This window comes from Coffea arabica, chromosome 7e, assembly GCF_036785885.1.
Source record: "Coffea arabica cultivar ET-39 chromosome 7e, Coffea Arabica ET-39 HiFi, whole genome shotgun sequence".
In the NCBI taxonomy this organism is placed as follows: domain Eukaryota; kingdom Viridiplantae; phylum Streptophyta; class Magnoliopsida; order Gentianales; family Rubiaceae; genus Coffea; species Coffea arabica.
In genome coordinates this window covers 20,805,872-20,833,665 of record NC_092323.1, presented here as the reverse complement: position 1 = coordinate 20,833,665, position 27,794 = coordinate 20,805,872, and the positions used below count along the sequence as shown (strand labels likewise).

The following is a 27,794-nucleotide window of genomic DNA, read 5'->3' as shown; positions in this document are numbered from 1 at the left end:
GTAAATTATATCAATGATCATATAAAACTATACAGACTTAGGCAAACATAACTCATTTTAGTTGTCTTACTGAGCTAGGGGGTCTACTTCAACCTTGCTTTTCATCATTCGATATATATATATATAGACACACACACACACACACGAGAGGTACCATGGCTATGCAAGGCACAAGTAGAGCCCCTTAAAAGCTTAGTTACATAATGAATAGAAATATAGGAGAAAATTGAGTATCAAAATAATTAAAATTTGTTATGAAGTGAAATGCCATTTATGATGTTAGCCCCCAATTTATTGTGATTTGGACAAAGATTTTTTAACCAATATTATGTGTACATAATGATATCAAAAAAGAAGAGAAAGCAAATCCATTATAAGTGCATTGTCGGTTTAATAGTAGCATACTTTTAGTTGTAACTAAACAAAAAGCAATAATAATGTTTCTATAGCACTTTAATAATTAGAAAAAACTTAGAAAGCCACCAACACTTGTCGCAATCTTCAACATCAATAAAAACACACAAACTTGCACATTTTTATTTCTTTTTGAGAGAAAAAAATGAGTTAATCCGTCCATTTAAATCCTGCCTAATAGCATTACAAACAGATGAAAACATTATTCACCAAATAGGTCTATAATACAAATAGTAATTTTAGATAAAAATATGCATTACCATGTTTCCAAATCGACATACACAAATTTGAAACCAACAATTTGTTTGATTAAAAAAATATTTTCTTAATCAAAATTGAATTTTCTAATAATATTTTGTCGAGTAACACTCTAGGCTGAAAGCCTTAATGCTAACTTCCACTACCAATTGCAATCCTTTGAAAACCATAATCATTTTAACTAGTTAAATCAACAAAATATTACCAACTCTTTCAACCAAATAGTGATGATATGTCTAGTTCCATACTTAGCAATCACCTCCAACTCTAATTACATTATTAACCATTAGTGGCAATAAAAAAGGATAAGTGTACGAAGTCATATAAAACTAGTTTAAGCAAAAGATTCTAAAATCTAATTTTACACTTCTTTTATTCTCAGGCTATCATTGCTAAAATTAAAATCCATGAAAATAAATTACCTATCATGAAAACAGGCTAGTAATTCAAAATGAAGAGATATGAAATATTTTCTTCACATCCTTAATTGCTAGCCCCAATAATTATTTTACATACCATCCACCTTATCCAGTAAATAAGCACTTTTCACTATTAAGAAACTTTATATAAATCAAAATATCAAAATATAATTAATTATCCATAAATTAAGAGACTTTGATTAATTTTTAATTCAATAGGCCTCGCCATTTCCTTGCTGATCATCCTTTACCTTGGACTTTCACTTGTCAGATTCCTCCTCCTGCACTCTTGCACTGTCACTCTATTATCAAATAACAATTTTAATAAATAAAAAATTAAAATTGGAATGAATATGTACAATGGCGTTCATTATTTTATGGGGGGAAAGTAGTCACAATTCTTTCATTGTCATCCTAAAGATTCTTCATGTAATCACTATCCATCCTTTTCTCAACATTAGGAAATTTTTTTCCAAAAATGAAAAAGGTCAAAAAGTAATTTCAAAATAAATAAAATTGAAAAAAAAAACACGTTTCTTTATATTTGGGGGGGAAAAGTATTCACAGTATCACATACAAACTTCAACTTGCCTCTTTTAGGGAGAGAAAAAAAGCCAAATGAAAGAGGAAACGGCGAGAAAAGGGATAAACAAAGGTTTCTGATTAGGAGCCAAAAAATAACCAAAAAAAATTAAATAGTACATACTAGAGAGAGACGTTAAGAGTAGAAGATCATGAATCATAATTATTGGACTAAGCAAAAAAGAAATAGCAAACCCATCCTTGATCTCCTGCAACAAACCATTCATTTGGTTAATTACAAACAAAATTGAAAGAAAGTGTATCAACTAATCCAATAGAGAAAAAAGCAGAGTAAACAATTAGGATGAAGCAAAAAAAATAAAGGAGTACAGAGTCAAAACTAAATGAAGAAATTGCAGTGTATATGAGGATTTGTTTAGTTGTCTTTAGCCGGAGAAAGGAAATAAGGTGAACAAAAAAAAAGACAAAAAAGAACAAAAGAAAAAATGAAATGCCTTCCTCGAAAGAAAATTGTGGCATGTAATAGCTTCTTCAAAAGAAGGGTATGGCATGTGTCAAACTAAAAGAGAGCTATTTAGCATTCATTGGGTTGCTACAATAACTATCCACTCTCTTCTTATATAATAACTAGGAGGAGAACACCGTGTGATGCACGGTGTAATTTTCAACCTTGCCAAAAAATGGCCAGTTATTCAAATTTAGATATTAAGTATGAAAAATTATATAAAAATGAACTTAAATCTTTGTGGTTAATTTTTGTAGTTTTATTAAACAGTGAAAATAAATAATTTGTTAAGGAAATGCAAGATAATATAATGAATAGATTACTAAGATTATTAAGATGTCCCTTGTTTTTTGATACAATGAAAAGAAAATAAAAAAAAGGAAAGATATATTTGAGGAGAAACCGATAGTTTTGTTCGTAAACTTTTGCATGATTGAGTTGGATAATCATTTACTTGTCCTGGAAATAAAAGAAATTAGAGGAGAAAAAATGAAGATAGATGATCATGCACTTTAGCTTGACAAAGTCCTCATATTGGCTCCTATAACATGGAATAGCAAATTCATAACATAATTGAAAGGAAAAAAAAAGAAAAGAAAAGTTGAGAAATTTTCATTGTTTGCTCTGACCTCAACAAAAAGCAACCAGTACTCAAGTTTCGCTTAATCTGCAAAACAAATAAGATGGAACATGTAAACTTAAACATTTATTTAATTTTAATTTTATTTAATTGTGTAAGGTAAGCTAAATTTATAATAAAAAGAAAACGAAAATTACATTTCTTTGTACATGCTGAAAGAAATAGGATAAGTGTAAGGAAGAATCATTCTCAATCTAGAAAAATTGGTGACTTTTGAGCAAATAAAAAAAAAATCATGGCCAAAGTTGCTTACCAATATGAGAGTAACCATCACAAATTCGGTGAGTTCAAAGCAAAAGCCCAAATAAGAAAATGAAAAGAAAAGAAAGTCAATGTCAAAAACCAGAATTTGAGGGGAGATCTCTTGGTGATGTCAATAGTTTCTTTTTTCCTTTTTAATAAGAGGAAAAGAGCAAATTAGCAATGCAAACAAAGCAAATATTAAAATAACTAATCTCTAAAGCAGAAAATGGAGAGAAAAACGTCAGAATTATGGAAACTTAGTAAATACTAAAACTTATGGGCACTTAAGCGCTATGGAGATAAACAAACATTTAGATTTTTCAAATTCCTAAATTTCTAGTCACATAAAACATTAGACATCAAAGAAGTAAAAAAAATTTAGCCCAAGCAATCATCAACAAACAAAAACCTTTACATTATATCTATAAACCAGAATTCGAACATATTAAACTGTATAAAAAAAATAAAAGAGAAATTCCACCAGGCATGATATGAAAACAACATATTTAAAAAACTCTAATTATTGCACATTAAATTTTTTCCCAAAAATAATTTAAAAAATGCCTACAAATGTCCTACATCATGCAACCAAGCACAAACCACATATATATGTGTGTGTGTGTGTGTGTGTATGGAAAAAGCTAAAAAATTAAAGGTCAGTAACATAAAAAAGAATAGTCAAAGCAACTCATGACAGAATCCAAACAGAACAAAAAGCTACGAACAATACAAAAAAGGTATAGTGATGCAAAAGTTATTGACAGAAGAAAGGCAAAAATGGGATTTCAAAGTCTTAGAAAAGCAAGAAAAATTTAAACCCACTCAACAGATGCACCAGAAGGAAGAAAAGTAAAGGAAAAAAAAAAGAAAGAGCTAGAAAAATGAAGAATAATCTTCTAGCAACTAATTACTTACCAACAATTGAGCAAAAGAAGATGGTATGCAGAAAGCAGTTCGAGAATAGCAAGAAAAAAAAAAAAAAAGCTCATTGTTTACCTTAGAAGGGAACCAAGAGCCGAAGAGTAGAAAGAAAAATGTAATAGAAGTCACAAATACCACTAATCATCATAATTGTGACTCCAAAATCTGGTTGGTAATAGATGGTGATCTCTGCAATCCTCTCAACCAAATGATAGCTCTCCAATAACAAGGAAGGAATGAAACTGCATAAGCTAAGTCTCTATAGTTGTTGCTCCTCATGCAAAGTCCATAGTCCTGAGTTTTGTAGCATCCTGATATATAGTAGCAAGCTACATACTCAAGGTTTCTGAGCATCATTCCCTGATCAATTTAGATATGATGAATTCAGTAGATATAGCAGAGATAATCATAGTAAACAAGACCTTTTAAGTGTGGCAAAACCTCTTTTAAAGTAATGAGAAAAGTCACTGCAAAAGACACATGTAGTTGAGCTAACCTAGCTACAAAGTTGATCAGCCATGAAAAAATCTTGCATGACCTTGTACAGAGAGGATAAAATGACATTTTTTATTACACAAAAGAAGTAGCAGTAGATTGATTTATTGATAATGTTCAGAGAACACACCAGCATTAATAGAAAAACCTATGGGAAAAACATCATTGTGAAGCGTCTAATCTGAGAAATTATAAATGTAGAAGTATTATTTAAATTATCATGTTATAATATTTTTTATTTTAAAGAGTTTACCAATAATAGAAGGCATGGGATTGCTTGAATTTGAGCATAACCCTTTGCTACGAGTAATAGATGTACAAACAAGACCCCTAGTACAACAATCATTGACGCGGTACAGATCAAAAACACATCTCTATACTTGAGTTCTCTTATTGGGGACCACTCAAAGATAAAGCTATAATCAATACGGGTTTTTCTTCACATGAAAATGTTACATCCATATAAGAAAAAGTGCAGAAAATAGTAGGCTGAACATGCTGCACGAATGTAAACAGCTTTCATATTAATCAGTGAATCTTACAGTGGTAATTGAACGAAAACCATAAACATGTCTTTTGCCTAATGCACAAAATGTATACATCAGGTATGCCCAAACTTGTGAAGTAAATATCCCTCAAATGAAAACTCGTTTATTGTCTTAATAGGATAAAAAAGAAAAAGTCTAAATGAGTAAAAAGATATAGATCAAACCTCTTGAGTGGCAATAGGAATTAAAATGGTTTGCTGCAATAACAGAAAAACTATTAGAACTTTTAATAAAGAAGTTAGTAAGCATTAAGTTTAGCATATTTGTGTAACCCTAATGCTTAACAATAAAAGTCATCCAAGCTTTTTGTTTTCTCCTTTCCTTGGCAATAACCTCAAAAAACATAGACAAGATCACTTCATTTATCAACAATATATCCAAAATAAAAAAAAACTACCTACTTTAATTTAAAATCAGTATCTACCATTCAAAGTAGTGTTAGCAACGTTCAAATAGTAAAGCACTTAGAAAGCAAAAATCAAAGAATTACACTGTCCAATAATGAACACCATGCTTAGACAGTTAGACCCAAAAGCAAAAGAATTCATAGTGCACAATGTTTTCAACATAAAAACTTTCCGATTTCATGACTGGTTTCCGGAAGACTGGATCATTAATCATTTGTTTGCACCTATAACACGTAAAAAACACAATAATAAGATGATGAAATACTAAAGAACAAAAACAAATTTTTCTGAAAATAGGATGAATCCTTGCATCTTTTTGTTATTTTGGCTTAAGAAATTCTCTACAAAGTACTACCTTTTCAATGATTGATGAAATTGAAAAGACTAAAATATTACTATACCCAACAATAAAAAAAATGCAAATAATAGTAAGTCCTTCTTATGAGTTATGAGAAAAAAAAACTCAAATAATAGTAAGCCCTCTTTGTGACCTCTCTCTCTTTCTTTATGCATCATAATAACACAAGACCGAATAACCACTACTGCAGACTACGACCAAATGGGAAAAATACTAAAAAAATACCATTCGTAGCCAAGAAAAAAATACAGAATAAAAGAGAGGATATCCTTACAAAACACCTGATTATAGTGCAAAAGATTGACTTTTTTCCCTTCTGTCCTAGAATGCTAAGCGAGAGTTTGGTTAGGAAGTCCACTGCAACAGGAAAACAAACAATTTTAGAGAAAATGATATTTGCCAGCAATATTCTTGATAATGTTGATTTTGTTCTCTTAAAAATCGTGTTCCAGATAAAGCATACAAGAAAAAAAATTTGGAAAAAAATTGGGCAAAAAAGGGCGAACAAATGTACAACATACCTGGTAAAAAAAAGGAACAAAAAATGGAAGTTTTGAGTGTTGTTAGTTTGTTTCAAAATATTTTTCAGAGAGAAGATCATCTTTTGGAGGAAGCATACCGAGCTTCCTTCCCAGAATGTTAAGTGAGAGTCTGGCTAGAGAGTTCACTGCAAAAGATAAAACAAATCCAGAGAAAGTGACACTGACAAAGAACTTGTTCTCGATAATTTTATTTTTGTTTTGCCATGCTCCAAAAAAAGCATACGAGGAAAAAAATGAGAAAAAATAAACGAACAAATCTACAACATACTTGAAAAAATAGAACAAAAAATGGTGGGTTTTGAGTGTTGTTGGTTTCTCCAGGATAGTTGTTAGAGAGCAGAAAATACTTGAAGAGCATCTTTTGAATAAGCTGTAGTCGACTTCGGATGAACTTTGACAAGGGGGAAAAGGAAGCAGGGATGGGAGGGAATGGAAAGAATGGAGCTTTGGGGAAATTGTTGCCTCAAGCCCACCCCATGATCCATATGCTTGAAAAAATAAGGGGACAACAAACAGGTCTCATCATCACAAGCACCTAATCCTTAGGACTCGGCAGACGAAGTGTACGGCTGGAGTGGGTAGACAAGCAAACTGACTATGAATAATCCAGTCTGGAAGTAGTTTGGAGTGGGTAGAGAAGGACGTCTGGAGCGGGTAGAGCTGGTGGAAAGGCAAAGAGAAAGGCGAAGGTAGAGCTGGTGGAAAAACGGAAGGAAAGACGAAGGGAAAAAAATTTTCACATGCAAGAAAACCAAAGCTGCCACCAATCACGTCGCGCCACGTCACCACGAAGCCAATCACATCTGAATAGGTGGCCGACGACCACGCTAGCACAATTATTGTCACTCTTTTGAGTGGGTTGCATGCAAGCAAAACATTCGGTGGCTCACAGAACAGTCCAATTTGCAAGTGTCCGGTCACGTGCACAGGTCGTGGAGGACGACAACTTTTTAGCCAATTCTGAAATGACACATCAGCCGCAACCACAAACATTTTGGCAAGTTCCTAAGCTCTTAGTCTATATATGTTTGATAACTAGATTCAACCCTATGCATTTGCACAGGCAAATATCTTTGGTTGGAAGCGACGTCATAAAATAAAACATGTCATTCTTATATTTTTCTTTCCATAAATATAACTTAAGACTCATTTGTTAAGAATTTTGTGATCAATCCCCTTGATGTAGGAATAAACAATATTTTTGTCTAACTCTTTTGCTTCTTCACGCTAGCTTTGTGATAACTAAAAGGCAAAAATAATTTAACTAAATCCAGAACAAAAAGCTGGGGAAAAAAAAGCAATAGCGTCACCATGAAAAATTTTAAAAACGTTTTCTAAAAACTTGTATAAATTATTTATGTAAGCAAAATGATTTTCAACCATATCACAGTATAATTTTCTATGTATAAAAAGTTTTATATAATTTCTCTATACCACATAATTATTACAAACTCCAAACTTCAAAACGTCTCCAATGGAATGAAAAATTCTTTATACTTCCAAATGTAATTATTTAAAACTACAATACTTGAATAAGACAGGTTTCGGATTTGCTTACAATTGCTAAGAATTTATAGTAAAAATTATGCAGAGAACTATAAATAAATTTTTTTTTTTGGGTAAGTGGGAGGTGAGGAGGTCTTAAATTTGGGATCTCTCACTTACACCCTTTTCCGCCATACCATCCAATGTATCGCTCATTCGAATGAAACTTCGATGATAGACATGCCTATAACTCCAAAGAAAAAGTATTTGAGCCTGTAATAAATAGAAGTTATATAATAAGGATAATGTTCGTTTCAAAATTTAATTTGAAAAATATTCTAATAGGGTCAATTAAAAATGAGCCATCAAGAGAGAGAGAAATTTATTAGAAGAGACATATCAAGAATTCAACATGACAATACATGTGATAAAGATAATAATAAATGTTGGGGTTGGGTTTTATCCCACCAACCATAAATTTTAATATATTGGTGCAAAGCTTATCCAAAATTGATAGGAAAAAAAAGGAACAAAAGGAAATCGAGAAAAATAATAGCTAATCAAAAAGTACATAGATTTTTTTTTTTTTATCAATTATCATCATCTACATCTACTTCTATTCCTACTCTTAATTTAAGGTCACGAGGAACTGACTAGGACTAAACCACCACCGGATCACATGGATGTAAAACACCCATATGGATCTAAACAAAGCCATATTAAGTGTCAACTTTTTGATGAGATGCAAGGTTTGAACCTTGACCTCCCACCCCATATTAAAGGTGATGACCAATTCCACTAAAGAAAGTTGGTTAAAAAGTACACAGACATTGATAGAACAAATGTGAACTCCCTACATAAGATAGCGATGAACCCAACCCAACATATATATTAGAGTGAATGGTCGAAACGGTCACTCAACTATTCAAAATGGCGCCCTTTGGCCATCAAAATTTTTTTGTGGCAAAAAAGGTCGCTAAACTCGCATAAATGCGCCAGTGGAGTTATTTACCGATTTTCAGTGGTGTCTGATCCGGTTACAAGGGACTTGAGTTGAACGAATATTCTGATAGGGGCAAAAATGTCCAAAAGGTTATTGGGACAAGTGAACCCATAGATTGTTTCCAAATGTACTCTCGAGTAGCCTCCCATCTCCTCCGCCGACTCTGACCAGCCGCCGCCACAACCACAACCACCACCTTCATCCGTCACCACAATTATCACAACTCTTTTAGCACCACCACCTTCTCGAAATCTCAGCCAATATTCTCCCTCTATCCTCCCAGCCACCACAATCTCTCCCTAAACCTCCGCTTCTTCTCCACCAGGCCAACTCTACCTATTCGTCCAAACCGATCCGACATCGAAGCCCAAGCCAGACAACTTCAAACCCATCGGCTATGGACTCATGCCCTGACCTTCTGCTACATCGCAGGGTTTATAGTCATCGTCCTCAACCAATTTCAAGACCAGCTCGTCTTCTACATCACACCAACCGATGCCCTAGCGAAATATTCCCAAAACCCTTCAAAATCCAAGTTCCGCCTTGGCGGGCTCATTCTGGAGGGCAGTTCCCTCGTTGCCGGAGATGGAGTTCATGATCACATACTTAATGACGGATATTTTGGTGAAGTACGAGGGTTTGTTGCCTGATTTGTTCCAAGATGGGCATTCAATTGTGGTGGAAGGGTTTATTAGGGCGTTTCCGAAGAAAGAGAAGGATGAAGATGTTTCTGGGGAGAGAAATAGTAGTAGTAGTAATCATGGGAAGGCGTTTATGGTTTCGGAGAAAGCTAGGAGTAGGAAATGTTATTTTAAGGCCACTGAGGTTTTGGCTAAGCATGATGAGAAATATATGCCTCCAGAAGTGGCGACGGCAATCGAGAAGAATAAGTAGGTTTTGATTCAGAAGCAACAGCAATAGCACGGAGTAGAGGGGAAAGGAGCCGGAGATGGGGCTGTTGGAATTGCAAAGGTTTAGGGGAATTGGTAATGATTTTGATTTTGATGTGAGTTTCTATGGGTTCACTTGTCCCAATAAATTTTTGGACATTTTTGCCCCTATTAAAAAATTCGTACAACTCAAGACACTTTTAACTGGATGAGACATCGCTAAAAATTGGTAAAATGACTCCGCTGACATGTTTACGTGAGTTTAGTGACCTTTTTTACCACAAAAAATGTTTAATGACTAAAGGGTGCCATTTTGAAGGAGTTGACGGCCATGATTAGGCCAAAAAAATTTGTGTGGCTCAGATCACTCCTCGTAACTCGATTTTCACGTCGTGTGGGACTCATAAAAATGTTATTCTAGTGTTATTCATTGTTGTTCTATTGTTACACATTGTACATATAATATTACACTGTGTGCAAATGATGTTACACAGCCGTTCCAGCCCCGGATCCCAGTTTGAATAGCTGAGTCACCGTTCACTCTATATATTATGAATTTGGCATTTGGTAGAACATTCTCTCCACTCCATCCCACCACTAATGACAATGCTGGTGCATGGTCTTACCTTTCCCTTCTCCATCTCCAGCCACATTCAGAATCTCACGATAGCCTCATCCCCTTCTACAAGATCAACAGCAACTCCATCTGCATCCCTCTTTTTCTCTTCAAATTCTGCTTCTCCATGTCGTTCTCACGCTAGCAATGACTTCAGTTCAGTTGTTTTCTTGGGCAGGAGAGTTTTATTGAGCATTTCCTCCTTACTGGTATGTAGCGACCCTTTTTCTAGAAGCTTGTCTATGGCCATGGCTAATCAAGTGTTGACACTGGAAAGATATACTGATTCTAAAGAGGGCTTCACTCTCCTCAGGCCCTCTTCTTGGATTAAAGTAGAGAAAGCTGGGGCGACTGTTCTGTTTGAGGAGGCAAATAAAGGGTCTAACAATGTTGGGATTGTTGTCATCCCTGTTCGAATTTCAAGCCTTAGAGATTTTGGCACTCCGCTGTTTGTGGCAGACAAGCTCATTGAAGCCGAAAGGCGCAAGGTCTGTTTATTTCTCACTTGAATTACTGGTTTTCTTTAAGACAGCTAGAAATTTGTTGGTATTTTTTGAGTGCTTACTTGGATTTGTGGATTTATAACAATTTAGTTTCTTTGGACTGGTCTGATGGAATGGAAGAAGGAAATGCATCGGTGACAAGAAATTTGCTGGGGGGATTATTTGAAAAAGTGTCTAATTGGAAGAAACAAAAACACTGATAGCACAAAAAATTGCACAAGGTGTACATCCAAACACGGTTTGGTGGGCTCCTGCACAGCATGGGAAAATTATTTGGTCCATCAGAGCGGTTAATAGCGCAAATAGTGGTGATTTACAGTGGTCCAGGTCCCTAAACCTGCAGAGTGTGTGATTGTGTACTATACGGGTAGTTGAAGTTGATTTATTACATGCCTTGCCCTGTCAGTATTAAGCTCCTGACATGTTTCTAGGTCAGAGACTCAGAGTAGTGATAGTGCTTTTCTGATTTTCTGTTGCCCATTGAGAAAGAAAGTGGCTGCTGATGGGCATTTGGAGTAGAAATTAGATCTTCTGAAGTGGAGAGTTTATTGCAGTTCAAATGGATTTGCCCAAGTCTTAAGGCAAAGATACGAAGTTTGAGAAATGTGGGATATGATAAGTCATCTGTCATGAAAATGTTGGATATGAAGGGTCACCTGTCATGAAAATGGAACAGCAGTTTTATGAATTTTGGAAATCTATTTTGGTAGGTGTCCAAGTCTGCAAACAGTTGAAGTAATGGTTGAAGTTATAATTATGGCCTGTATTGCCCATGGGAAATTATGTTGGCAAATAAACAGTTTAATGTTAGATAGAAATGTGATTGAGAGAAACCTATAAGAAAGATTGGAAAGTTAATCAACTAGTATTCAATAGGATTAGGAAACTGATACCAAAGAAAGATGAGGACATAGATTGAATATGTTGAGTGATTACCACCTTAGTCTTGGCTAGTTTAAGACACTCATTTTGAAGATTTTATCTGATTTTTTTTTCTTTTTAATACCAGTATGGAAAAATTGTTTCCCAATTCTATGCAAAAATTCTTTGATCCCTTATGGGTTTTACTAGATACAATAGTCAATCTTATGTGTTTTTCCTGCAGCAACTGGCATGAAGCTGAAAGTTGTGGTTCCTTCTTGATATGAAGAAGCTCTTTCTTTGGTCCTGTGCTTTTTAACTATTTGAACATTTTCCATCTGAAACATTAACTTATAGAAGAAAAAGAAATGTTTACTAAATGGATTTTTTCGAAGTAAAATCTGCTGGTATAAACTTCTTCAAAAATCAGAAAGGAGTTCATGCTGCAAGGTGAATGCTTGAACTCTTATATGAATGCAGCCACTGGTTGAGAAACAGAATTTCAATAATAAATAGTAAATGTGGAGAAGCACAGACAAGAATAGTCAGTTGTTGTGTTGACAAATCATGTTTCATCATGAAAATGAAAACAAAGTAAAGGAAGGATGTGAATAATCCATTTGCACCAATCTGGTTTTGGGAGTCTAAACAATTTCATGTATCGGTAGTTTCTAACAATTTAAAGGCATTAAATCTTTGTCCAAAGCTCTTTGTTGAATATTCTTTTCAAAGACATTGCACAATTGTTGTCAAATGGTAGTATGGGCTGTTTGATAATTAGGAGTAGTTCTTTTTTCCCTCGGAAGATTAAAGATATGGTTCATGTTTGTGTCCTTGAAATTATTTGGAATTGACAAGTGTCTGATGTAAATCTGGTCCGAAAATTTTACGAGATCCAGTTCATCTTCAATTACCAGCAACAGGAAACTCCAAAATTCTCTAACTAAACCTCGTTCATTTAACTATTATTTCCAATGATAGCTCAATTAAAAAAAGGAGATTTCTCTTTGCTCCACAATGATTGGATCATATAGCAGCATTTGTAATATAGATCAAAATAACACTTGTTCTCATAAAATGAACACATTCCCCTTAATTTTGTAGCTGATCCTTCTAAATGCTTATCTCTTGCTTAATAAATCAGCATAAATCAGACTTTTGAGTGACACTGCATTTTTTCCTGTGCTGCCATCACTGCAGCATGTTCAGCCATGCTAATATGTGGTGCTGAAACTTCCTACTGGTTTCAGATATAAGAATGCATGTATCTGTAGATACTTGAACATTAGATTGAAGCTAAGCCTTTTTTTTTTGGGCGAAGGAAAGTACAAAGGAAGCTCAGTTTATATCAGTTTCAGAGAGATCAAACAAGGAAGGCCTTCAAGTGTATGAGATTGAGTACAAAGTTGATAGCACAAGGGGTGGAATGAAGAGGATATTTTCTGCCGCATTTGTAGCATCGAAAAAGCTTTACCTTTTGAATATTTCTCACTCTGATGGATTAGAGGTCCCTCTTGACAAGGATAAACGAATGATTCTGGAACAAGTTCTTCATTCTTTTGATGTTGCACCTTCAACATGAATAAGCATGATACCAGAAAATAGGGTATGTTTGCTTGGTTGAGGTTTCAGGTATGTTTGCTTAGTTTCTATATGTTCTCAAGAAAATGGGGTTGCACATATCATTGCACTTGTTGACTTGCTTCAGTAGCTTTTGCACTTCTTTTCTGATGGCTTTAGAAAATCTGGTTAGCTTTCTAAGTTTTGGGGTTTGTTAATACCTTCGTTGTTTAATATTATTAGTTCTGCCTTGAAATTTGCCTGAAGTGAGTCTACCTGCATTGCTTTGAAGCATTATATTTTTGTCTGTTGGCAGCTTTGTTAGCCCATGGGCTAGCATTCTCCCTTCTTAATCCCAAGTAGTTTAGGCTTTGCTTGAATTGCTAGTCTAAGACTCGGGGAATAGAACGGCAACCATTTCTGTTGTCCAAGATTAAAAAAAAAATAAAAATTGCTGAGTGACCTGATTGGGTAGAATATTTTAGAAAAAGTTAGAAGACATAGCATGCGAAGACTTTTAACTAAAACTTATATCAGCACAATTGAGGAGACTAAAAATGGATTTTCCTTTCCTTTTTCCTTTTAGAATTTTCAGGAACAAAATAGTAAAACATTTTTTGAAGTGAACAATGAAATATAGATCTTTTTGATGTGAGTAAGTGGTAATGTTCACAAATTAATTCCATTGAGTAAAAACCTTTAAGTGTTATTTGGTATCATTTGCTATTTGGATGCTACACGCACGTTTTTTCTTTTGGCATGAAATTCACTTGTAGTGGAGTTTCTCAGAATGTATGATGATGCGTAGGTTCTTGTAACTTATGGATCACCTGTGCTTGGGCATCACCTTTTGGATAGCAACAAACCAAAAGTTGGTTGTTTGATGTCATCTTCTTACCTTGGCTACACATGGATCTTGGCTATAACTGCAACTTATTATCAAAAAACTCAGTTTTGACTTTGGAGAGCAAGACAAACAGGCTTAAAATTAGGGGCGCAGTGGTTGCGGTCAACCAAATTAATGTTGCAAAAGAGAATCTTATAGGAGCTGCTTTTGTAGGAATTTGGTGTACTGCAGCAAACAGCTCTTGCTACTCAATTCCAATGCATTATTTGCTTCTGTTGATACTGTGACAGTAACTAATTTGTTTCATGTGTATTGTTTCACATCCAGTGTAACATTGGTTGTGCAATGAGAGAGCTTTTTTGCAGTCCAGGACTTTCTCATGTCATGTGTTTCTTAGCTCATTATCTTGTCAACCATATTTTTTTTTTAACAAAAATGAGAAAATTGTCCATGCTTTCTTCCCTTGGGAGAGTTCTACTTCAGTTTATACCACTAGAGGAGCTGGGGCCTTTGTTTAAGGGGTGCAATAATTTTAGCTTAAACTAAATTATTTTGTGTGGTTTGTGGATTTTCACTGCAACTCAGTATATGTCTTTTGTTAGAGACAAGCAAATGTTTTAGCTAGTGATGGCTATTTTCTGTTTCTCGAAAGGAAACAATTGTGATATACAACTTTCTCTGAATATCTCCAAATTATATAGATCCATCTGATTTGACAAGATTTCATTATGATTTTAGAGAAATTTTCATAAGGTAAAGTGTCTATTAAATAGTTGCTAACTAGTTTTTGTTTGTCAATAAATTAACTACTCTGTTATGGTTTTTGTAAGATTTGCACATTACTATAAAAGTAACTTCAGTAGGTTTAACTCATCTTTTAAATGTATTTTTCTTAAAAAATTGTCAAATGATCTTCCAATAACACCCCTACTTAAGGATTTTGTAAATTTATAAGTGAAGACCATGATCACTGGTAGAGTAAGCGTTTAAGTTAGCAAGTTTAAGCATGATTGTCATGTCATTGTAAAGTAATTTTGAACCTAATGTGTAGAAGATTTAGAAGCTCAAGAACAAAGGCATGTTTAAGTTCCACATTTGAGAACTCACACAAAAGGATAATGGCTTATCTTTTGTCTGTTAAGTAAATTTTTGTGAGAGAACCTTGATTAAACCTATTTTCGATTCTATCAACCTTTGCTGGAAACTTATTTAAACATACAAATGGACCATGTAAGACTCTTTTGTGTGATTTTTCAGTTTAAGCAAATCCAGTAAGAGGCATATTCTGAAGAGGATTTCTGTGTGTGCATTTTTGTGGTTAGTAACATGAACCAAAGCATGTTCTACTGGTCATGAACACTCGGAAAAGATCTAAGTTCCACTATGTTAAATTGTGAACTATGTGAGTTAGGATGGCATGGCTAAGCATCTCAATGCCCTCCCTAGCAGGATTAATTGCTAGGTTGAGTACTCAATACTAATAATTATGGCATCATTCTCTTTATGAGCTTGCTCATGTTAACCATGTAAATGAATAAGATATGAATCTTGATCTGTGATGTTAATGCCACCATGACACTTGTGTGCTTAGAACTACACGAATCACTATTCTATCCTTTTATGGTTGATAACTTAGAAATATGACAGTTGCAGGAGGTCTTAACATGAGAATGTGGAATACCCTGGACTGCTGCAACCGTTGTCTATACCTGAATATTCTTGGGGTCATGTGACCATGGAATTTGTAGAAAGTTTTCCAACTTTTGAGAAGAAAAATGTCATTGTGGTAGTGGTTTATATACTCCCTAGTCATTTCATAGGTTTAGGTCATCCATTTACAGCTCTTATTGTAAATTAAGCTATTCCTAGATAATGTTGGTAAACTGCATGAATTTTGTAAATATGGCATTCAAAAAAGATAAGATTCTCAGTAGCCAATTCTGGAAAGAATTTTTCAAGCTTCTTAGGTCTGAATTGCAGCTGAGTATGGCTTATCATCCTTAGTGTACCCAGTGAGAGAGTGAGCCCACACTTGGAGATGTACTTGAGAAGTATGGATGTAGAAACTAAAAGCTTTGCCCAATGATTATCATTGGCAGAATGGTAGTACAATTCTACCTAGCACGCTTGTCTTAAAATGTCCTCTTTTGGAGCATTTTATACATCCAAAGCTCCACAATCGGCTAGTAGGCTATTCCAACCGAATAATCTTTGCATAGGAGGCAGGAGATAGAGGACTTAATTATTTAGTTCATGCTCAAGCAAGAAAGTAGCATGCTTATTGTACAGGATCAAAAAGAGATTTTGAAGTGGGAGAATGCATGTATCTGAGGTTGCAACTTCACAAGCAATCAGCTTTGGCCTTGGGAAAGAACCTCAAGTTACCTGCAAAGCACCGTGGACCTTATGAGATCATAGAGAAAAGTGGCTCAGTATCTTATAAGTTGAAGTTGCCTTAAAATTCTGAAATTGATCCAGTTTTTCATGTTTCAAAACTCAAGATGACAATGGAAAAAAGGCAGTTCCAGTTTGTCTTCCCTAAAGTAGATGAAGAGGGGAAGATGAAGGTTCAACCTATAGCTATGCTGGAGAGACAATTAGTTAAGAGAAAGAATGAACCTATGGTGGAATGGATGGTGCAGTGGGCAAATGCTGGAGCTGAGAATGCAAAATTTGGTGGATGCTGATTTCCTAGTGGAAAAATTTCCAGAACTTAAAATACTTGAGTACAAGGTTCTATCTAACAAGTGGATATTGTCATGCTGTTGGATTAGTTAGTTAGTAATTGGCTTAATTATGTCTGAATGAGGTCGTTCTGCTACATAATAGCTGTATCAAATACTGCACTGTTTTCTTGCCTATTTATTCATGTAAAGTTGCGTTTCATTCTAATTGACATTTCTTGGGAAATCAACTAGAGTACCTGCTCATCAGGGTTTTTATCTGCTTTTGTTTGTTTCTGCTTGTAAGATGAGTATAGAAAGCACTAGAAAGGATAGCTGAGGGCCTGTGCATTTTTCTGAAAAGAAGTTGCTAGTGGATGGACCTGTCTCCTTTCTTTGCAAGTTAAACTTTTTTCTTCTTCCTTCATTTCTCCGCACATTTCCTTTCTTATCCAGAGTAATTCAATCTGATTCTTAGCTACTTCAGTTAGATTATTAACTCAAATCCCATTCCTCCCATCCCTCTCCCTGTTTCTTAAATCCCACCTCTCTCCTACTACAGGAAAAAAAACCACTGAAATCCCATTGAAACCACCGTTCCATTAGTTTTGCAAGACTGAACCATGATTATGGTTTAAGAGAGAGACCTATTAGGAGTATTATAGATAATGAAAGGTTTAACATATATATACATGGCAAAGTCGTTATTAATGGATAATCCATCTTTCTTTCTTCTGAAGCAGCTGCAGCATTGGACACCTAGTTTCCATGTAACTAGAAGAATTGAACTAAAGAATAACCCTCATACATAAAGCTTTGTAATGTCATCAATCCTGTTCTACGATCACAACCTTTTATTCATAAGTGAGCTACCCTTCCTATATATGTGTAGCACAAAAGGTCTGCATAATTTCATGGGGTCAAGAAACTTTCTTTGAGTTCTTTCACTTCCCTACAATATAGTCAAATGAGCTACTTCCTCCCCCATCGAGTAAACTGGGAAAATGAGGTGGGAATAGCTGCAGCTGAGATTTCAAATCTTTCCATTCTTCTACAAACAAATTGTAGCTTGAATTTTTAGCTAAAACATCTATAGACACCTCTTTTCTGTCAACCATTCCTCTCGCATACTGATCAAATTTTTCAATATTCTCCCACAACAAAGATTGTGTCCTTGTATCGCCTTCACTTCTAACACGATTCAACCAGTCTCTTGCCTCCTCTACTCTAGCCCAGAAGCACGAATCTTGAGTCAAACTTGCAAACTTGCTCCTTGAATTACCAGGATTTCCCTCAACCTTTCTGTCCCTCCACCACTTGTCGAAGATTTTATACCTCCTCTCCCTTCCGTGCTCCATGTAGTGACCCTTCTTCAAATGCTCCCCAGATCTGTAGTATTCTGCAATATCCAATGGCTCAACTAAGAGTTTGTAGAACTGAGAAGCATTTACCCATTTTGATCTCTTGTGAAAATCATGAGGTAGTTGATTGTGCTCTAACATTGATATCACATCATCCCAAAACCTGGCAAGCTTATGCCTATTCATGTTGACTTTGGAATTTTTCTTTGAAGCACCTCTTCGCTTGAATGAATCATAATATCCCATTTGATCATCAGAATCATCGCATGTTGCTTTGTACCATTCAATTTGTGCTCTGAGTGGTGTGATCTTAGACAAAGCAATTGCCAGATTGGCACTGTTGAGGCTGGGCGTGCGACCCATTTGCTTTGCCAATTTCAGGCAATCTTTTGCTGGTCCAGAAACTGCTTCCTGTTTTGGGAGCAAAAAATTAAACCCATAAGAATGATCATATTATTATCAAAACATTTCAAGCAAATAATAGATTTACGGCATTATGCACTTAAAACTTTTGTCCGACGACTCAATTCTTGAACTTTTATTTTAACCATTTTGATTGAATTGGTTAGATGAAGTAGAAAAACCTACAATTACTGAATGGTCAGAAATAGCAGCAGCTGTGGAGTTGTACCTAAGAGACCAACTTAGACTAGTATGAATGAGAAGCAGAATCTGTCTGATGAAAGTCTTACACAAGGAGTTATGTCTGATGATTGTAATGCCAGTGCAATCCCAACTTCATAGCTTGAATCAGGTAAATCGCCTTCCTGGAAGTTGTTACTGCTTAGAATTTGCCAATAAACTTGGCCCACATAATTCTCATAGTTAAGATGATCCTCAATGCTAGAACTGGGAGAACTCTTTGCTAACATCAGGTGTAGCATTTTGATGACAGATACTGCATTATCCAAACAGATGGACCCCTTGCTAGTACAGAAAATATAGCTCCCAAATGGCCAAAATAAGTTCCCCTGGCCAGAATTTAGACCTCCTGCTGATAATGCTTCAAGAGAATTCAGAACAATATGAAGAAATTGAGCTTGCATTTCATCAGGGCATTGTGCCAAAAGCTGCTTGAAAGACGGATTTGACATGGATGAATGCCAAAAAGGAAAGAAAGAACATAAATACGGAAACAATGAATCTGAGGGAGCAAATAGCAGCCTTGGTACAATATCATGTTGTGCAACAACATGGAGAAAGTTTCCTCCCCATCTTTCTTGGAGGATGGCTTTGGAAAGTGATTCATTTCCTAGCATAGGTGAGCCAAAAGTTACACAAATCACAGAAAAGGAGGAGGGAAGTGATTGGAGACATGAGAGGAACCATAGAGCTGAAAGAGAGGCAACAGTTCCTCCAACTGAGTGGCCTGTGAATACTACTGATTTGCTGTTGCTAGTGATCTCCCTCATCTGCATGTGTGCAAAATGGCGTGAATATAAGATGTTACTAGCTTGATTCAGCACTAGAAAAAAATATGAAAAAAGTTGTTTTATTGATAATTAAGAATGGTAAGAGAGGAAAAGATGCAACGTTTAGTGCTGAATCAATTGACATTGGCATTTTAAAGGTTAATCGGGTAATTTAATTCACCACACATCACAGACAGAAAAAAATTTTCATTTTATTTAGACAAGACATTCTTGGAATTACTAGTTTAACATTGGCTAAGGGTTTTTTTTTCAATCTATTTTTGAATCCTAATGGCATCAAATAACCAATTCAAAAAGAGCAAGTGGACCGGTTATATAACCCCTAAATATTATCATTCGTCCTCTGAGTTTTATACACTTTAGTGGACAAAATTTACAGTATTACAGACGATATAAACCTGAGCAGCCTTTTGTCATGTGTGCTTTGTGGCAAAAAAACAGAAGAATATTTGTCTAAACTCTAAACCAACTTCTGTCTTCTGTTTTGAACTTGTATGTAAGCAAGAAATAAATGGGTAAAAATTGACCTAGCCCATGTCATATCATAGAGACACTGCATCACGCTTTTGGTAGTCCAGCAACCCTTTTCTCAGCTAATTCTGCTAACGCTAACCACGCTTTACTATTTCTACTTTGTATAAAAAAAAAATCAATTTTAACATTTTAGTACCTTATACCTTCATTTGGTGACACATTCTTCAAATCAGTTGAATTATATTTTTGTTTACTATTTGGTAAATAAGATTTCAGCATACATTTGTTGACTGAAATTTTGTTCTACAATTTAGGGATACCAAAGATTTTTAATTTGAAAGCAACTATCAAAATTTACTGATATTCAATCAATTTAAGCAATGTGTTACAAATATTGTATAAAGTCTACTCAAATGCTAAGATTGATAGTTTAGGATCTTAGTACTATCCATTGGGAAAAATTGCAATTAACCCTTAAAATTAAATTGAATTAGTAGTACTAAAATGATAGGTGGCATCATTTTTGTTCTTGGCAGAAAACGTCAAGTTTCATGAAATATTCATCATCTTAAGAACCTTGTGTAATCCCAATACCATACATCATCCAAAGATCAATTTAAACATAATAATATATATACATATATCTCTACAAATACATGCGCATATATAAGTATACACATTATTATCTTTCAATTTTTGTAAAATTTTATTCTTCATAACATATAAGTTTTTTATTTTTTTATATTTTTTTTACTACTTTTACGAGTGTTAAACTTATTACATGTGGTGAATATATTACCATTTAGAATACTAATATTTATGTTGCATTACCGTGAGCAAAAGTGAAGCCCTGGAAATAATTGTTTTGCTAACAGGGAAAAAAATCATAGATTGACTTTCAACTGCATGGAAATTATTTATTTCTCTTGTATCCAAGAAAAATGAGGATTTGAAGAATGTGTTTATTCAACTCCTATCAATTTTCTCTATTTTACTTCAAACCTACTACCTATGAATTTTAAGCTTGTGGGTTCTGATAGAACCCTCAATTACTTCCACAATTGAATGAAAAAAACAATTAAAGAAAAAGAAAAACATCCCCAAAGATTAAGTTGAGCCCTTAACAAATAAGATAGTCCGCGGTGATTTAAATTCAAATTTTGAAAAGATTCAATTGAACTTAACAACACTTATGATTCAATTAAGTTATTGACTTGACAAGGCTTGAGTAATTTTTTAGTAAATTATTGACAAATTTTTTTTTTTTCAGTTAAAAAAACAAGAGAAGGAGCTTTTAAACTGAACTTCAATCTATAAAATATAGGATTAAGGTTAACTTAAGGTTCTCATCCCAAATCAACCATCCACCTATTAATGTGTTAATACGTGGTTTTGCAGTCCTCTCATATTCAATGTATTAATTAGAACCAGCAAAGGAAAAAAACCAAAAAAGTTAGCCATGGTCTGGTCCAAGACTCCAACCGACAATAATTGTTTCATTGGATTGACCTCAAGTCAACTTGGATCGCCATTGTTGACCATCCAAATCAAACAGTGCTCTCTATTTCTTTATAAAATGAGCATTTTGAGCCCACCACTTGACCACCACATGTTGCAGATATTCTAGAAAGATTCATTCCTATCACTACAGTTGTGAAAAATTTTATGTCGGTGCGGAGTACTCCGATATTTAGTTAAAAGTATTTGAAACCAATAGGAAAGCAAAAAGGAAAAGAAAAAAAAAACCTCTAAAGGATAAAGTAGATCAAAACTGAAGAATAATAGTATGAAGTCTTTTTCTATTTCTTTATTTCATATATATATATATGTATATATATATTTCCTATACTATCCGTGTATACACAGATCTGGATGTATGCTACATTATCTCATTTCAAATTTGAACACTAAATTTTGTATATATGATTTATATTTAGATCTGCTAATGTCTATATTGTCACTTTGCTAGTATAAAATATTTATCACATGTATAGATTTTTCATATATATATTTATATATATACATGAATATATATATATATATATATTTGTTTGCTCTTTTCCATGTAAAAAATTAGTTTTACGAGTTTTTTTTGTACGATAACGACATTTCTATAATCTAATCTATCTTAATGTAGAGGAAATCTTAATGTTAAGAGAAAGGAACCTAAAGAAACTATGTATAAAAAACTAGTAGGTATAAAACACTAACCAAACCAAAAGGATGATTTGGTACCTCTCTTAGATTGTTTTTTTCAACGTATGTGGGTTCGAACCCCGGCCCCAACTATAACTCAACCCTTTTTTGTGGGCCACTGAACCTTGGCTCAGCTCAGTAGTTTTTACTTTTTACGAGTCAACAATGTTGATTCTAGATTACCCAAATATATGTGGGTGTTTAACTCAAACCGTACGCGAGACACTATATGTGGTTGTCGCGTCACATCACTTTCGTTTTGCTCATCAAAATCAACTTGATAAACCGGGAAATCGACAAAGTAGATGACCTGACTGCCTAACTTCACCAGAAGACGAAATAGCCCCGTGGATGATGGGATGTGTAATTGACCTTATTTTGGTTTCTCAATAATGCCACCTGGTTGATCAATTCAATTCACAATTGTCACGTAAGTTAGTCATTCAATCAGCAGCCCCATCAAATATACTATCAAACTATTTAATATCTCTAAACATATTTAAACATCACAGATAGACCGACACAGCCCCGAGAACATTTGTAGCATATATCTGTTGTAGTTTTACGATGAAAATTTTTATTAATTATTTTAAATCTATATTATCGGTTGTTTTTTCGGGTTTGTCGTACCTATTATATTTGCGTATGTCTCATGTCTTATAATTTTTTAACAAATTTCATTATTTAATAAAATTATAATGTGTTTTATAAAAAATGAAAAATAATTTAATACCTTTTATGAGACCAAAAGGCCCTGTTTAATAATCCAATTCAACACTTAAACTTAATATATTTAAATCTTAATATGTTCAAATGAGTTTGATAACGAAAGACAGAACATCTGAATGAATCAAGTGACTAAATTTCTTACGCAAAACTTGCTCTATAAATTAGTGATAAACTATTCACTTATTATTTAATGTGAAATACACTCAAACATATTAGATTCAGTATTTAACAATTCAATAACTTAATAAATTGAGATTTCAGATTCTAGTTTTTCGACTTCAATTTTATCGAACGCACGCTAAATAATTGGTTTACTTTTCTTTTTTTATTTCACACATTATGTGGAGAGTTAGGGGTAGCCGCACTTCGCTCGCAATCAATAAGCACTTCGGATCCAATAAGGAATATTCTATTCGCACAACATAATCAACATAATCTTTGACTACTATTCTTGGAATCACCTACGTATTGGATTAATGAATTAACTTGATTAAAAGAGTTTAGTTATCTAAAATGTCACTTTCAATGGTAATTCACATTCTAAATAGGGGATTTTTAATATCAAACTAGGTTCTGTCCTATAGATGCTAATTGTAAACAATCATTAAAAAAAGGTTTTAAACCACATTAATAAGTGAATTTGGATATGAAATGATGACTTAGATGGGTTACTTAATTAAACCCATTTAATTAGTGAATAATAGTTTGACTCACATTATTCATTTATACCCATTTAAAAATAATTACACGTCTAAACTTAATTTTTAGTAAATGTTAAGTAGATCAATCCAATAACAATAAAATGTTGTTAATTCTTATCAAACAACATCTGCAAAAAAATTATTAAAAATAAATAAATTGAATTTCAAATGAGTCATAAATGGGTAATTGAATTTTCCCATACCATATATTAAATAAGTATAAATAGATTGATCTATTGTTGACCTATTTATTTATTAATTAAATGAGTACAAACGAATAGACCCAATTATACCCTAAACTCATTTAAGACCTGACCAATCTAACTAAATCATCCATTTGACACCTCCACTTCGGAGGCTGAGAGAAACAAGTAAAGCCGTGTTTTAGAAGTTCAAACCAAATTGCCGTGCCAAGCTGGGAAATGCTATGAATGTGAGGACTGAGGGGACAGTATCATGGTTATGTCTAGTGGCCACACGTGTCAACATCCATTGACTTTATCACAGTTGCCCATTCATAAAGTGAAATGTGCGACAAAACTATCATCAATTACTCTAATAGAATAAAATCAATAATGAATTTCAAAAGAGTTGAAAGAAAATACTTTGACACTCATATATTGAATTTCTTTGTTAAAATATATGAGTACTAAAGTCTTTTTATCCAAAATTAAATAGCAAATCGATTAATTTTCAAGCGATTTGAAAAATATTTTAAAAATTTATAATGAGAGAGACATAGTTGCTATAATTGAATGTTCAGAATCAAACCACCAATTAGTGATAATACAATGGTGCAAATTGCAATTGCCCTCACATAATTAATTGTAAATGGGCTAACAAGTGGAGGCGGAAACTTAGTAGCCGCCACCCCCAAGTTCAAAGAAATATTATTTTAACCCCTCAAAAGTTCTAAAATTTCAAGAAAATTCTTTTCAAAACAACAATTTGCTCGCACAAAACTATAGAAAATTTAATGTTCAATCTTCTAAATTATACTCCACTAGCAAAATTGCTTTGAGTGTAGCTATCTTGTCTTTGATACTATGGACAATTTCTTATATTGAAATGGTGAAATAAAGAAAACCAACCTTGAGAAACAGACACTCTAAAGATGCAATTTAGCCCTATATTGATAGGCGAAATCTATGAACTACATTAAATTGCTTAGTGCACCATGGTGAAATTGATGACTCAGAGGAGATTGTATCGACTCGATCCAATCTGAGTCGTTCATTAAAATTTTTTAAAAAATTTAAATGGATGGTTCAGATCGGACTGAAGTATTACGTTCTATCCAAACCTTCAACCTATTAGTACGGTTCCGCCGGCAACCGTACGACCACCGGACCAAGCTAGCAATACCCCAGCCTCATGTGTGTGTCTCCTCTCATCCTAAACGTCTTCGTTTCAAAACCAAAATGAATTGAATTTGAATTCTTAAACCATTGCAAACCTGGTTGTGGAAAATTGGGGAGCTGTAGAAGGACAAGAAGAGATGTAGCAATCCAGCATGAACCATAACTGGCTCTTCACCTTCTCCATGACGGTGCAAGGAGGAAAACAGCCCATTAGCAGAGCTTTCAATCGGCACCAAATTGCTGCAACTGGGATCCAACCCTGCAAGCATTTGGATCCCTGAAAAGGCTACGTAACTCACATGTCCCATCTGCTTTGTGCCATAACTTTGCGGAGCTTCGGCGTTGGCTTGACCGCAGAGCTTCCATGACTCCTCGAGCAACGGTGTTGAAGCTAGCAGTGTTGCTAACATCTCACTGCACTCGAACCTGCCAAGGGATTGTTAGTTTAAAAAGAGGGCAAGTAGAATAAGTAAAGTTGATTTCATGGAAATTTTGTAGAAATTTCAGTGACAAGTCTGGTTTTGGTTTATTGGTATTGGTTCGCTTTACTTACGATGAAGCTTCGGCCTCCATTGATTTTTCTTCCACCTTTACGACTTTTCGGTGGATATTTGGAGAAAGACAATGGAATACGAAAGTGAACCTTGGAAGGAAATGTTGGAATGCGTCAAAGTGTCACAGGATTAGTGGATCCTTTCGCTTTTTAAATGGGGAAATTATCAACATTGGTTAAAATTGCGTCGGTCCCATAATCACTTTGGAGATTGGCCTACAAAGTGAAGTTATTTTGTAAGGATAGATCTCAGGGGTTTGTTCTTTAGAAAGGTAAAATCAATTCGAGAAAGTAGTATTAAGGGGCTTTTGAGGATAAATTTAGATATGTACATTCACATGGGTTAAAAGAGTTAAAATATACATTCACATAGTATTTGGGTTTTTCAACATTATCCCTTTAATTTTTGGTGCCTCTGATAATTTAACTTGTAACGTTATCTACAATCACTGACTCCCTTTACATCATGCTAGCTGGCTGTGTAAAATTATAATTTTATCCCTTAGCACTTCGAGCACGTTAATCCTTGCACTATTTTTATGCTTTTATTAATATTAATATTTTTGCCTTTTTAGTCTCTTATGAATGCTAACATCAAATTACAGAATTTTGTGAAGGAAATTAAACCAAATTGTATTTGGTTTCTTAATTCATTTTGGTGTCCTATTTGTTTAGTTTTCATATTAGATTAGGAAATCTCAAGTTAGTTTCCAAGTAAGTTTTGGTTTATAATTGTATTTGTTTTAAAAAGTTTTGGAGTCGATAAATACTACCAATCTAGTAGGTTATTACTTGAAAAGTTGAGTTGAGTATTAAAGAATAGATTTGAGAGTTCTGGTGAGCGAAAAACCTACGACCTGATATTTGTTATTATTGAGTTTTGAGTTAATTAAATTATTGAGTATTTGTTCTCCTCCTATTCTTACATATTTTTATATGTGTCAAAATCGCTTCTATTGTGCGTGCTTTTTTTTTTTTTGTAATAACAAGTGGTATCAGACCCTTAGATACCCTTAGATTCAAGAGTTTGATCTTGGGGTGTCTATGATGCTTGGAGAGAGTGCAAAATTTTTTGATAGAGAATCCTATACCATAAAAAAGGTATAGAGGTTGTGGTAGAATACTCATATATTGAAAAATTAGACCACGAGAGTTGGTCTTATAGTACTCGCTCGTTGATTGGAATTAGGACCGTAATTGGACAGAGGTCTTAAAAAAAACAAGAGGGACTCTGTCGTGATTATTGATGTTATGCAATGATCAAAAGAAAAAGATCCTATCAGATTGTTGATTGTCACGGTGAAGTTTGATCAAATCTGAAGCCAGGGAGGCCAAGAAATTCAAGCAGGGAATGAAAAAAAATATCTGTCAAGGTACTTAAATTATTTTGGATTGCCATGGACAAAGAATTTGTGAATGGTGAAAAATTTAAAGCTTTACACACACTTAGTGGTGATAAAGAAAATTCTAAATGGTCAAGAATAATGCACAAATATCTTAGAAAGTGTGGTTTGGGTGAATTTCTTAAGATCAATTTAAATAGTGGTCAATCAAAAGAAATTAAGAAAAGGAAGGCCAGATTATTTTTCAAAATAATGCGAAAGTCAATGGTTGAAGAGTATTATAAAAGGCTTATCATCTCTACTCAATCGCCTTAGTGGTTTTGGTCGGATTTCATTTATATTTTGGTGATAGAATTTTCATATGAATCCAATTATAAGTCAAAAATTGGTTTAGAATGGGAGGTTAATTTGGAAGAGGATGTATTTGTTGATGATAAAGAGACTTTTGAAATTTTTGATAAGGTTGATGATAAAGAGACTTTGTTTGGGGTGTTCAAAGAAAAAGAACTTTTTGATGAGTCAAAGAAAGAAGAGATTGCAGAAGTTGTGAGTGCACATGAAAATGAAGAATTTGTGATTCAAGAAGAAATCTCATGTGTGGTTGAGAAAACAGGTAACTTCATTGGTGAAGTCAAATATGTGCCTGAAGATCATGGCAATGTAGAAATTGTTAATTTTGTCAAGATTGATGAATTTGAAAAAAACAAGTGATGGACTTGGTTGAAATCAATTGTGAGGTGGACAAATTAATTGAAGGTTGTGGTACACTTAAAGTTAATGCGATTATTAATGTGGAAAAAATAAAGGAAAAACATGGTGATGTTGAAAATCTTAGTAGTGAAAATTATGATTTTCTAGTTTTGGGAGATTTTATTGGTGTCGTGGATGAATTGAAGTATGAAGCATTGGATGAAGAATGGTC

At 34.1% G+C, this 27,794-nt stretch overlaps 2 protein-coding genes and 1 pseudogene across 4 annotated transcripts; 2 read left to right on the top strand and 1 right to left on the bottom strand.

Moving 5' to 3' along the window:
• Positions 1–8,948: 8,948 nt before the first annotated feature.
• On the top strand, positions 8,949–9,735 carry LOC140011288 (cytochrome c-type biogenesis protein CcmE homolog, mitochondrial-like; annotated as a pseudogene).
• A 513-nt stretch (positions 9,736–10,248) lies between these two features.
• On the top strand, positions 10,249–15,996 carry LOC140011149 (psbP domain-containing protein 2, chloroplastic-like). Of its 3 annotated transcripts, none has more exons than XR_011818410.1 (3): positions 10,249–10,775; positions 12,973–13,283; positions 15,706–15,996. XR_011818410.1 is itself a non-coding variant. In XM_072059616.1 (3 exons), the coding sequence occupies exons 1-2, from the start codon at positions 10,272–10,274 to the stop codon at positions 13,231–13,233; spliced, it is 765 nt and encodes a 254-aa protein (XP_071915717.1). In that variant the 5' UTR covers positions 10,249–10,271; the 3' UTR covers positions 13,234–13,257; positions 14,020–14,427. The 3 variants fall into 3 exon arrangements, 1 of the variants encoding a protein (XP_071915717.1); XR_011818409.1 differs by lacking the exon at positions 15,706–15,996 and adding an exon at positions 14,020–14,427; XM_072059616.1 differs by lacking the exon at positions 15,706–15,996 and adding an exon at positions 14,020–14,427 and having other exon boundaries at positions 12,973–13,257.
• A 1,488-nt stretch (positions 15,997–17,484) lies between these two features.
• On the bottom strand, positions 17,485–25,742 carry LOC113698404 (lipase-like PAD4). Its single transcript, XM_072059615.1, has 4 exons — positions 25,530–25,742; positions 25,072–25,402; positions 18,775–19,494; positions 17,485–18,493 (listed from the first exon to the last, which is right to left on the bottom strand). Exons 1-4 carry the CDS (start codon positions 25,547–25,549, stop codon positions 17,666–17,668), a joined length of 1,899 nt encoding a protein of 632 aa, XP_071915716.1. The 5' UTR covers positions 25,550–25,742; the 3' UTR covers positions 17,485–17,665.
• Positions 25,743–27,794: the final 2,052 nt, after the last annotated feature.

What these genes read in the sequence shown, in the direction of transcription:
- LOC140011149 (XM_072059616.1), top strand. Translation starts at nt 10,272, where the DNA reads ATGACAATGCTGGTGCATGGTCTTACCTTTCCCTTCTCCATCTCCAGC. An exon ending in TTGAAGCCGAAAGGCGCAAG is followed by an intron (nt 10,776 to 12,972) that starts GTCTGTTTATTT and finishes TTTTGGGCGAAG; the next exon opens with GAAAGTACAAAGGAAGCTCA.
- LOC113698404 (XM_072059615.1), bottom strand. Translation starts at nt 25,549, where the DNA reads ATGGAGGCCGAAGCTTCATC. An exon ending in ATGGAGGCCGAAGCTTCATC is followed by an intron (nt 25,403 to 25,529) that starts GTAAGTAAAGCG and finishes ATCCCTTGGCAG; the next exon opens with GTTCGAGTGCAGTGAGATGT. An exon ending in CCCCAATTTTCCACAACCAG is followed by an intron (nt 19,495 to 25,071) that starts GTTTGCAATGGT and finishes GCACACATGCAG; the next exon opens with ATGAGGGAGATCACTAGCAA.